At 35.3% G+C, this 13,461-nt stretch overlaps 1 protein-coding gene across 4 annotated transcripts in view; it reads right to left on the bottom strand.

Moving 5' to 3' along the window:
- The window catches only part of SLC16A7 (solute carrier family 16 member 7), an 87,245-nt gene that overhangs the window by 8,181 nt on the left and 65,603 nt on the right, over window positions 1–13,461 (bottom strand). For all 4 annotated transcript variants that reach the window (XM_026099900.2, XM_026099897.2, XM_026099898.2 and 1 more), the window contains 2 exons: window positions 4,717–4,860; window positions 2,353–3,165 (listed from right to left, as the gene is read on the bottom strand). In XM_026099900.2, the coding sequence (XP_025955685.2) occupies window positions 2,353–3,165; window positions 4,717–4,813 (910 nt within the window). In that variant the 5' untranslated portion in view covers window positions 4,814–4,860. The remainder of the gene's footprint in view (window positions 1–2,352; window positions 3,166–4,716; window positions 4,861–13,461) is intronic.

Here is a 13,461-nt window from a genome sequence, read left to right as displayed (position 1 = left end):
AAAGACAGACAGTTTTTAGTTCTTTCATTTTCATTCCTTCATTGTCTTATTATTTTATTCACCTCCTAATTTTGTTTCCTATTGTTTTGGAGTGACTGACACTCACGGAGGCTGCATACAGACAATAGGATGAAGAGGTATGTGCCTTCTCTGGCTGCTGTCACTGTGCATCAACTGCTTGCCTTTCATTTTTACTTTCCTGTGCCTGGTGAAAGAAATAGAAAGGCTTATCCCTTCAGCCATCACATGCAACTGCTGAGTTTTGAACTCTGAAGCCTGTACCTAAAAATTATATGCATACTTCTGAGATTAATTTGGTTATGGCAAGGAAAATTTATGAGCCACTTTATGAGCCATTCTTTACGAATTTTCTCAGCTCCCAAATCAACATTTGTACATATCCAAGTAGTTAGCTCTGAACTCAGCTACAGTATAATTGAAATTCATAGGATAACTTGCACACTTCAATTTAGTGTATATTTAGATGCTTTTACTGAGTCAGAGCCATAGTGCCACATATTTACCTGATACACATTTACAAGCCATCAAATTATTTTAGTCTTTGCTTTATTTCATGAGCCTTGTATTAAGAAAAATTCAAGTGATATTACTATAGCACTGAAAGTGTATAATTCACCTATTAGTGTAAAGAGTAAAATTCGCTGGGTTTTGTACACAAGCAGTTGGGTAAAACTGATTAAAAAAATGAAATTCTCCATTAACATTTCTTAACCATAATATTTAAAAGATATGAACTAACAAAAACTGCAATTTAGCTTTTTTTGTGTATTCATCCCCTTTGTTGTTTCTGTTTAACAAGAGAAATCAATTATTCATACCGTTATAGCACAAACATGCTTTTCAAAACTTCTGAAAAACTAATATATTGAAAAATAAACAGTTGCATACTCTGCTGCTCCATTAATATTAGATTTAATATCTTTAGAGTTAATATTAATGTCTATTTCAGAACCTGATCGAGAAGGCTAGATTCAGTCACCAGCCCGGCCCCCCACTAGGTGGCATAGGAAGAGCCTGTGTTAGAAGAATATATTTCGCTCTGTCATTACCAAAAAGAATTAATATGTTAAAAGATCATGCAAATATGGAATATCTTAAACATTTATTTGTAAAAATATTATCATATTGAAATGAGTGGAATTATTCTGCTTTATTGAAAGTTTCATTCAAGAATGCTATTTTGACACAAATTTTGACCATAATTCTAAAAATACTTGGACATATGTGATTACTTTAATCCTGCTCACTTCTGTGGCTCTGCTTGTTTGAATGTAGGGGAACAAGTGCATGTTCACAAGGCTGGTCATTTTCTCAGTATTTTTACCAAGAAAATGTATCAGTATTTTTATATTGTAGGGCTCACATTACACACACACACACACACACAGAGCCTATACTTTTCAACAAGATTTGAATACCTATTTTCTTTAGTCTCCTATGTCCTAAAAAACCTTAAGATTGTAAATATTACTAATAGCATTGCTAAATACTTACTAAAAACTAACAGAAAATCTTTCAAGATTATTTTCCTCATTTTTGACTCTAGAAGTCCAAAAGTTATGGATATAGTCCAAGCTATTCACCTAGGCTCCCTTTAAACTCCCCTTACACTCGGAGGAGGGAAATAGGCAATATCACCATTCAATCTATGTAGGATGATTTACTCTCTGAATTACCATACACCTATCTAGTGGCTCTAAAAACAGGCTCAGACATGCAGCATGAAATTTGTGGCAGGGCATAGTGCTCCATGGCACAGCACGGCAGAGGCTGCTGAGGGGCCCCTTCCTTTCTGGCACCTCTCGATTGAGCTCTTGTGGCTAGACATGCAAATCCTCTCTGTTTAGACAAATTCAAATTGAAGTTTTTAATTTAAGCGGGTGCCTCTTTAACAGCCATTAAGTTAGAGAAATTATAAGCCTTTCTGTGAGATCTTCATGAAAACTGACCTAATGGATTCAGCCTATTCAGGGAAGTAAGAGCTGTGTCGGCAAAGAACAAAGTGGAAGTGAGTACATGCAGATTAAGGCTGCAAAGTTAGCATTAAGTGCTACTAGGAAAATATACATTTATCACCTGGATTTATTGGACAGGCAAGATATGCTGTAAATCTCTCTATTACACATGCATACGATGTATACCTCCAGAGCTTCACGTGGATTTGAAGCTGTGCTAAGTGCCAAGATAGTCAGTATAGTGCAGTGCTATGGTATATGCAAAATCACAGAGAAAACATTAAATAACATTAAGAACAATTTTTAGATTAATTCAATATCAAATTGCAAATTTACGCTGTGATGTCTGAAACAAAAAAATAAAAGAGATTCTTACCTCCTAGAGGAGGCCCTATGAGAACAGGGCAACATTCCACTATCGTCACAAGTCCAACTGCACTGGAAAATCTGGCAGCACCAACGAGGTCCATCAATGTCTCAAAAAGCACACTGCTAACCATTCCAAATGCAAACCCAAAAAATACAGAATATATCACCAAGCCAGTGTAATTTGTTGCCAGAGGGCACAAGATATGGCAGACACCATTGTACAAGACAGCAAAACTAAAAAAGTACTGGATCTTTGGCCGGATAAATTTGGAGTTTGCTACAAGTCCCATTGAAGGCCTAGCAAACATGTCTACAAAGGCTAAGATAGAGAGCAAAAAAGCAGCAGAATATTCATCAATTCCCTTGTGCTTGGCATAAGGAGCCAAGAATACGATTGGAGCGAAGAAACCAATGAACATAATAACATTTCCTGACAAATAAATCAGAAAACCTCTGTGTTTGAAGAGGGACAAATCTAGGTATTTATTCATAGTTTGCCAAAAAGACTTCTTGTTGTTTTTGTGCAAGGTAGAATCTCCTGCGCCTTTCTCAACATCTTTTTTCACAGGAGGGACTGGTTTTGGTCCAACGGGTCTCATCAGTGACCCTGCCACACAGCAGTTCAAAAGAAGTCCTCCCAGAATGAGAAAGCTTCCTTTCCAGCCAAATGCATTAAAGAGGAATTGATTGAGAGGTGCCAATGTGCTTAGAAACACTGGACTTCCAGCCATGGCCAATCCGTTAGCAATGGGACGCTTCTTATAGAAATACTTGCCAATCATGGTCAAGGCAGGCTGCAAGTTGAATGCTAAACCCAGACCTAAACAACACATAGAACACAGTATTACTGCAATGTCATGCACTAAAAGAACATACCACACTGTAGCCAAATTATTTTTAAAATGATCAATATACAATCCAGTGACTTTTTAATGAAGATAAAAAGCAACCAGCATTTGAGAATGAAATATAGCTTCACTGCTTTCTAGGGGAGTTAATGCCAAGAGTATGTCACGGTCACATTCTGTCATTTCCCTCTGCAGCATTACAGTAAAAGCCGAAACTCATCACTCTGTTTCAGCAATGACAGAGACAGTGGAATGACAGAGGAATGATGATATCAAAATCTTGACTACACCATTTTTGTTTTTACTAAGCTGTAAGACAATTCTCTCTTGGCTCATTTCACAAAAGTTATTAAATGTCACCTCAGCTACAAAGTAATGCAGAGTGTATTTAAATGCAAAAATTTCCTCACTTTTTATTTCCAGCCCATTTTAAGATTGAACTTGTGTACAAAAGTAGAGATTAAAATGGCTAATAATTCTGGAGCATATCCAGCTCCACTTCTCCAGCTGAGGTGGAAATGTTGTAGAAGAAGAGGGCATGTATGGGAGCAGAAATGAAGGATGCTCCACATGTCAGCCAAGTACCTGCACCTCTAGACCTCCTCTCTGTAGCGAGACATCTAGCCAATACAGGATAAGTAGCTACGCATCTCCATCGGAGAGAAGTCTTCTTCTCCAATAGCCCCTTCCCCAGCCCTGACCTTATTTTTGGATATAAAAAAATGGAGCTTTAAAGAATAGACCCTGAAAAAAGAGAGACTCCTATATTCACTTCTACATAGTCACAGTATAAAGAAGATAAGCTTGCATATAGGAACAAGTACTATCTCATTGGTTTATTACCTGCCATTATTTGACCTCTAATCTCACTTGCCTTCCTTATTCTGATGAGATGGTTTGAGAAAAATGGTGAAGAAGTTATTTAATTTACTGGTCTTATTATCACTTTAGTTCATTGCTTTAGGTAATTTCCAGGCCTTTGATGATATATGAATAATTTTATTTTGGGGTTGACTTGAATTTTAAACAGAAAGCTATTAAACTGAAAATTGTCATACTTTTCTATGAGATAATATGTATGTACAGACCTCCAGAAAGCTGCTACTAGGTTTAGTATTTTTATTAGAATTCTTCTAGCCTCTGCCACCCTGTTTGAAGTGTAGCATGACTGAAGGCTAAAACAATGAATGTAAAATTCTATACAAATGACTGTAATAAGTGCTGTCACGAGCCAATCAATTTTTATGCCATAATTACAGTGCAGTGTGGAACAGTACATACATATAGCATTTACTGAATAAAATAATCAGCTGTTCCTGAAATATCCTAAGAAATAATTTAACATCATCCCAGCTAATTTAAAGGATTAGATAGTTCAGGTAGCTGAAATGAACCAATCTTGGTACCCTCGTTTTGCATTTGTACAATGCTTCACACAGTGGGTTCTGGTCAGTAAAGCTCATCAGTACAACAGTATTAGAAATAATACAATACAAATGATACATTTTAAACAGGACTCTTACCTCCAACAACACCAATACATAGATAAAGTTCCAGGACACTATTGCAGAAAGAGGACGCAATCATTCCAAATGAACACAATATACCTCCTGCTATCATCACGGGCCGGCTACCATACTTATTTACTAAAATGCTGCTTATGGGACCTGTTGGTAGAGAGGAAATACATTAACAGGTGTTCCATCATATATGTGTTTTTATTTAGGACTGGTTATAATCTGTTACTATTTGGTCCTTGAAAAAGCTTAGATGTTTCTGCACTGATTTGTCTAACAAATGCACTCTGTGAATTTGCAGACACATGAACCTGGATGTGGATATATTGCCTCCTTGACTATGTATGTACATACATATGTATGCATGTATGCACATGTACATATATCTGTGTATATATATGTAAATATATATTTATATACACATTTAGTCATGGACATATTTATATACACATTTAGATCAACAGATTAAAGACATGAGACAAGCAAGAGGGATTGTTACAGTTCATAAAGAATCATCACTGAGATCAGTCAGTCGAAGTTTTGGAAGTGCAAGCACTGAAGAATTTCAAGTATCAGGAAGACATCAAAACTCTAGTTAACAGTAGGACGAATGTTCAGTCAGGCCAACTAATAACTAATCTTTTTAATACTGCAGCACGTCCAGGACCCTGACTTAAACCAATGCATGGACTTAAGAACATTGTCAAATCAGAGTACCAATCTCTGGCCTCTGAGGCTCATTTTCCCTTACCTGATCTAGAAAGGAGTGTTAATGGGCAGTAAAATGACTGCAGGTTGTCTGGGAATACCTAAGATGTGGTTTAGCATAAAGACCTATAAACTTTGAAAATATTGCTACAAGTCTGATTTTCAGTTTCAACTGCAGTTCATTTTATAGTGTAATTATGCCCATACTAAACAAACAGCTAGTGTGCAATTTAGCATGACATACATTATATGTTTTTTAAATGATCGTTGCTAGAATAGATGGTGTGTTGCATATCAAGATTAAGAGGTTGTCAAAGCTCTTTAGGTAAACTTGCACACCATCTGATTACACTATATTTGGCCCAAACCATTATGAGTAGTCTTACTTTTGCAATAACTAAACTTATCCAATACAAATATAAAACACCTACAATAAAAAGTAATAAATTTCAAAGTGAAGATAAAATAGGCACCTGACATAAAATGAAATGTCAAGCACTGCATTTATTTTTACTGCAAATCATTCACTGTACTGATTATAGTTTAAGTCTCTCACAATAAATATCTAAAGGAATAAATGTCAGACTTTCCATGATGAGAAAAAAACAAATCCAACCAAATTTAGAAGCGTATGTTTCACAGATATGGTGTTATTTAGGCCTCACTGTTTGAGTTACCTTAAAGGTACTAAATTATTATTACAGATGTGTTGTAATTGTTAAATTATTATTTGCATATGAACAGCAAGTCTTAAACATATACAAAAAAAGGTCAATTTTTAGCCTACTTCTGTAGAGAAATAAGCTTATATGACAGTGTTGTCCTCTGCCTGCCCATCTTCCCTATAACTCTCAAATCCAGAGTTTCGTTCCAAATCAAATTCTTGGAAAAGCAAAGATTTCAGTGATACTTAGCTCTTACAGCTTGTGTCTTCATTAAATAGCTTGGGTCCCAAGCAGTGGAGGGAATCACCTGTTTAAAGAAAAGGGGGGCTCCCTGGCCACTGATCACAGACAAATATGCACAGCTTTGCACTAGTAAAAGCACTGTATCTTCTTGTCCAGGCAGCTGTGCAGTCTAAAGTAGATAGGAGACTTGGAGGAAAAGAGGGCAGCTATTACCCTGGGAAGGTAAAGGCTGCTCACACTGAAGTGAGTATGGCTCAGGTTGGATACACACGAACAGAAGAAACCAGGCTCTACTAGTTCTACTGCAGTTTAAATATAACTGTATATTGAAAATCAACAGAACTTCCCCTTCAAAATCGATGGGATGGCCTACCAAATATACAACAATGCACAGATTTATTAAAAGACTTCAAAACACACATGAAATACCAAAATGTTTAGCTGACGGCCTGTATTACGAGATACCTAACACTTCTTTATTTCTGCTTGGGGGGAACCACTGAGTAAAAGAACAGTGATAAGGTGGGGTTTTCCCCTCCTTTGAGGCCATAGGAGGAGGCAATGAGACACGAAATACTGGCAAGTTATTCTCAAAGCACTGTCCAAATATATCATGCCTCCTATTCCGGTCTTAATAAACTTGTGTTGAAGCACAGTTTCAATCATGACTTTTTTATACAAATAAGTTTGAACAATCAATAGTCTGGCTCACATTTAAGTTAGAAAGAAAGACATTTTTGAAATGCATGAACTATACAAAATATTTCCTTTGAATCAAAAAAAAAAAAAAAAAAAAAGGTTCCTTGAATGCTTTGTCTCACTCAAAGCAAAAATTTTGTAAATTAAATTTAGGACACCTTTCTGAAAAAAAAAGTTCTAATTGTTAATATTACTAAAAAAAAATCCACAATAACAATATTTCACTTCCAAAATGCTAGAAAGTGATGAGGAAATATTTGCAAAAGTGACCTGAACTCTTGAAGATTTGCTTTGCATTTGTTAACATTTTGACCAAAAAAATTACTGGAGTAATAAATGTTGCCTTTCTGTAGTGACACTGAAAATATTTTTTTGCTCATCCTTAGAAAGAAAATCTAGGAAAGAGGAAGCATGGTAGAGGAAAATTTGGTTATAGTATTTAAGATTTATTCACTAGAGGCAGCACCTTGAACGGTGCTCTTATCTGAAGACTTAAGTAATAATCCAGATATTGAAAGACCTGCTAGCAAACTGTTTCTTTTCTCATTAAGCAAAGACACTGTGGAAAAGCCAGAAGGATGGATGTGAGACTGTGTGAAAAAGATGAGGGTAAATCCACACATTACAGATTATCAACTATTGGAAAGAAAAGAAAACCATTATAAAACATTGTGCAATTGCAATTATTGCAATTGTGTGCAATATTGCTATATTGTTGACTTATTTTAAATAAAACTATGAATCAAAAAGACAGCATTGTACAGCACTGACAAATATTTCAAATGATAACCAAGCTCAGAGGTAAGTTCTGCTGTAATAGTCCCCCACAAAGAAATGCTAACTATAACCTTATTCTTTAATACAGTTTCAGCAAACCTTACTTCCTTCTTCTAGAAAGTAAAGAAGAGAAGGCAGGAAAATTATCCATTTTTTTGTTTGTTTAGGGTTTAGGGATGGGCATTTGAGGGTCTGTTAGTTTATTTCTGTTTTTTTCCGGAAATGGCAAGTTTCCTAGTACAAATCTTTCAGGGAGATGGCTTTGCAAACAGTTCCTTCTCAGGAACAAGAAAATTGCTCTGCTGATCTTAACTAGGGCAAATAGACCAGGACCATAAGTTACAGCTTTTCAGGCCAAAAAGTGTAATGCTAGCCTCACCTACATGGTAACCAGTCACCTGGAGGTCAAATATGGATGTACTGATTGAGGTAGATACTGGGTGAAGATACCAGAGGAAAGTCAAACCTGTCTGATGAGTCCAAGCTCTGCATTTTCAAATGACCTAAAACTGGAATGGATTATAAATTGAAAATGAACTGAACATTCATTTAACTATACTATTCTCTTTGAGATGCTTTCCTCAAGTTAGTGATGCATATTTACCACCACCACTCCATTTTCCTCCCCTTTTTTCTGAGTATATTTCAGTATTTTGATTTAAAAGTCATACATTTGGAGAATATTAATTGTTATGTAAGTCATAAAGTTAGATTAAGCCAACTCCATAAGTTATCCAGGAACCCTTCAGACCATGTTCAACATGGTTATCAAACCATGTTAAACATGTTCTTGTGACATTTGTGTAGATTCTTGGTTTTAGAATCTCCTAAAGTGATGCATATTCATATTTCAGCATATATGAATCTACATAAATTGCAGCTCTTTGTATGTCATCATGCCTTTTATAGCCATGCACAATTTTCTTTTGGCATTGAACAGCTTCTACGATTATTTAAGCCATGCTCACATGCTCACATGCTCTACATTCCTTGCATTTTTTCTTCTTTTTAGATAAAGCAAAATTAAGCTGTTTAGGTCATGTATTACTGGCAAAATCATGCTATACATTAATTCAAGTTAATGCACTAAAAGCCTGCAGGATATGTGTGTCTACTCTCCTGAAGCCTAAAGTAACTACATAACAGATGTTAAGTCAAGAAGGGCCCACAAGAATATTTACTCTGATTTCTCCCTTAGCACCTACAAACCACCAGCCACAAAGACTACCCACTCCCTAAACCAAATTTAAAACCATTATCATAATACGCTAACAGTCTCCTGGCTGTATTTTTGTTTCATATCTTTCTGTTTGAGGTAATGACCAGACTTCCAGAAAAGGAGTTAGATAGCAGCTGTAAATGGTGCTGCTGAAGAAGAGTTTCAGGAGGGGCTATACAGCAGAACGCAAATAGTTTAGAAGAAGGCAACAAAAATTAGAAGCTTTTCATGTCCTTCATCACCCTTCAAGGGGAAGATGGCAAAAGTCGTTTCAGCTGTGTGAGCAGACACTGCTTCATTCATTTGGGAGATGCTTATGACGCTTTATACAAAGCCTATAATAACGTAAATGACACCTATTTTGATGAAATTCTATTTTGAAGGCTAAGCAAAACATTTACTTGCACATTTGTATTGTGCATGTAAATGTAAGGATAAAGCTGCTTTGACTAGCCTTTAGTGAATACCAAGACCTCTGGGTAAAAATATAATATATTTCTTGGAAATGAAAATTATTATTTCTTAAAATAACAAAGGTAGCAATAATCTATGTTTTCCTCTCCCTTACAAGTTTAACTTTGTGATCAGCATGTAAATCCTCCTTCTTCTGCTAAGCCATGCTGTTGTAATGAAAAGCAATAAGAAGATTAAATAACTGAATAGATTTATTTTGAAGAAATAATCACTTTTTCGCCCTTAGAATAGGCTTACTGTGCTAATATTGTCTAAACAGAATTTGAACAATAAAGTTCTTTCTAAAGAAATGTACGGCTTGCTATTTTTGTGGAAACAGATGCAGAGCTCAAACTAAGTACTACCAATACAGTATATTTAATATATTTAATATTCTTTCTCATGCAGTCACATTCTCAGAGACACATGTACACTCATGTACACATATCTATACATTTATTTGGCTTTTTTTCAGCCCTAAGAAAATATACACTTCAAAAATGCTCTGACTCTGGAGACAATGCAACAACTCTGTATCTAATGTCTCTAAAAGCTTAAAGGATGTAAACTAGATAACGATATTTCCATTCCATAATACCTAGAGGTATTAGCACTGGCAGATCAGTTTTAAGGCCACAAAATAGAATGAAGGAAGATTTATTTATTTGGCATATAATCCATATCTTGCTCAGCTTTTAGGTAGAATAACATTTATCAGTCCAAATGTATTAGGTACACTCCATTAACTTATAAAAGGAAGAGAATCTAGGACACTAGAATTCTTGTTGCCTTCTCTCTTTTCCATCATTTTTTTTATATGAACACTGAAAAAAAATATTTCTCTTAGACAGTTCTCATCTAAATAGGGAATGTTTTGTATAACAGATGAAAAATGTTCTGCAACTTAAATATACAATAACTAGTCAGAATGGCTATAGCAGTAGGGGTTGGTTTGTAGCAGCATCAAGCTGCCACAAAATGTCTTTCATTTCTATAAAGAGATCATCTTCGGGTGTATTCTATATTTATATTCACTGAAGGAGTTTCTTTTAAAAGAACATAAACTAGTTTACACATATTTAATATATTCCTCTTAGCTTGATTTCTCACCGCTATAATACATGATGCAATTAAAAACCCTTCATCTCTGTATTTTGATTCACACTCAGCCAGCCCACTTACGCTTTATATTTTCCTATCTGCATTATCTATAGTAAGGAACTAGACAAGAGCTAGCTTAATATAAAGGTAATTTTCTAAACCTATATTAACAATTAATACTCCATACACTGTCATTAATCAAAAGCAACCTAAAGTGACTCAATCTAAATGATATGACATTTTACATAAAGTGAAATCTTGAAAGAAGATGAAAATAAATCCAATAATAATATTTGAAGTTGCATTAGTGCAAGTTATACTAATGAAGTGCAAGTCAAGTGATTTAAGCACAAGTACAGTTCCGCAATTTTGGCCATCTGTTCAGCAGAGTCAATGCAGCTATCCATCCAGTCTTGCTTTATTATTATTTCTGTTTCCTACCAGGCTGTAAAAGCCTGAGGAACTCTAAGCATTAAAATTACAATAAACTACTTGCTAATAATGGCTTTTTTTTCTTTTTTTTTTTCTTTTATAAAATACAAAATCCATTTACAGGAGCTGATTTACTTTTCTGGCAAATAGTGCCTAAGATTTTCCTTCTACTGCAAATGCTTTATACAAGTACCTGGTGCTGCTAGTAGAATGTCATTTCTGACATCTAGAAGAAAAGAAAATGAAAATTAATTCTGATAATGTTTTAAATCTGTTCATAAAAATAATCTGTTTTTCTCAAGCAGGCTGAAGTCAAAATGCTGAGTGTTCTCTGTCAGTTTTACCTCTAGTTGAAAAAACTTTAGATAAGTAGCATGAATAGTCTTGTATGTACACTTAAAGAAGGCTGCAGGGGACAGAAAAAAGACCAAACAAACAAAAAGTAGGTATGAATTGGTAAATATTAAAATGTCATATAATGATTTTTGTATTATACTTTTCATAGCATTTCTGGGAATGGCTGTCTGCATTTCTGACACATTCTATGTGTTTGTATAACAGCAACAAAAGTGTCACAGTTCAACAATGGCTGTAAAGGATTCTCTATTTCCTCTGTGCATTTGGCAGTATTTCTCCTCCCCCCCCTCCCCCCCCATTTCATATAACATTTACAACTGGCTGCACTGATTTCATAAAATCAGATAATATAGTAACCTTGACAGAAAGCAAAGAGGAAAAAAATTGCTTCTGCAACAAATACCACCAAAAAGAAATGGCTAACATTGAAGTAGGGTAGCTAAACTATGAGTTAAGGTAGCTCAGCAGCGGAAAGTGCAGTATGCTGGGGAGCAAGCACTCAGTCCTTCAACAGCCCATCACCCCCTGCTCATCACTTCTCCTCAAACTGCAGTTCCTCAGTTTCGTTACCTGGGATACACCTATCCTCACTTTTGTCCATGAATTCTATTTTTTTATCTTTTGATTACTAAGGAGGATTACTTTGACCTTCAGATTTTTCTTATGGGTTTCATAAGAAAGAAAATAACCATGCATGTGATAGCCCACAGGAGCCTGGGTCATGGTAGACTGCCTCAGCACACTGGCTGCTTCTCTAAAGTCTCTTCCCCCAAAAGTTATGGTTTATAATTTTAAACTGATGTCGGTAAGATGCTCAAGTCACTGAGATATATGTCAGGCTGCAAGTTGACAGATGTCTTTTTTCCTGAAATGTTCAGCAGAAACATAAATAAGTGATCAATGGTGCTGATTCTTGCTCTAAATGTGTTGCTTTAATGTAGAAATTATAGATTCTTGATGTGTACTTTTTCTGCATTGATACACCAGAAATATGAACCAAGGGCAATATACACTTCGACTAAGGCTGTTGACTGGCTTACGGGGCTTTTTTGTTTGCTAGCTGTTCTGTGAATGGAGCATGGAGTTAAGGACCACGTAATTTAGAAAACTTAACTTCCGGTTCATGAGTTCCTGTATATATATCAATTTTAAAAAGTGTGAAAATTTCCCAGTTTTTAATCAAGATGTATCCATGCTGATTGTTATTTGCATTGGTACATGTTGATGCCGGATATTAACTAAGTTTTGTATGCTCTGCTATGGAAGCTTTGTTTCATGAAAGGCTAAAACAGTTAGTCACAAAGCAGAAGATTTTAAGTTGATTTATAACATTTCTTTTCAAGCTAGCAGTACAAAACTTCATAATATTTAATCAGAAATAAGTGTAATTCTCTAAGTTGCTAAATACTCAGAGTTCTCAGAATCAGGTTCCATTCATGGTCATTGACTTAAAAAAAAAAAAAAGAGGAAAATAGAAAAAGAGTTCTGCTTCAAAATTAGTTGTTTGGATTTGGTATTGCCACATTTACTGTAAGAGAAGTCAGATGCCACAAAATATCACAGCACTTTTTAAACTTCATTTATGTTTGCATTCCTGTTAATTTCAGTATCACTTAGTAAAGTGAGGCACATGAATAGCTATTTGCAAAAACTAGTCTTTAAATTTGGAAAAAAAGAACGAAAGAAGGACGAGGAAAGGAGAGAACGAGCTAATGATGAGGTGGAACCAAAGCACCTATAAAAGAGATGTATATAAATAGACACAATGTAACACCAGGCACATATTTTTCACGGGGAGGCCTGCATGCTTCTGTGATGGGGATAGGCAGAAATAGAATCAGCACATGATATGTGAATCACAAATGCTCTTCTTGGAAAACTGTTGTTTTCTTCTGAGAAAACTGTTGTTATAAGCTTGTAACTTAAGCAATAAATGTATCAATGTGATCATTAGAAAATTCAATGGCAAACATAAGTACTTTGAAGAATTAATGAAAGCTTCCTGCAGAAGAAAATACATTTTTTTCCAGCTTATCATTTAACAGCAACTAATTTAACTGCTTTAGAGTTTGTGTGCTTGTGTGAATATAAAGTTAA

This window comes from Dromaius novaehollandiae, chromosome 1 (assembly GCF_036370855.1).
Source record: "Dromaius novaehollandiae isolate bDroNov1 chromosome 1, bDroNov1.hap1, whole genome shotgun sequence".
Classification (NCBI taxonomy): Eukaryota; Metazoa; Chordata; class Aves; order Casuariiformes; family Dromaiidae; genus Dromaius; species Dromaius novaehollandiae.
This window is presented reverse-complemented; position numbering and strand designations above follow the sequence as displayed.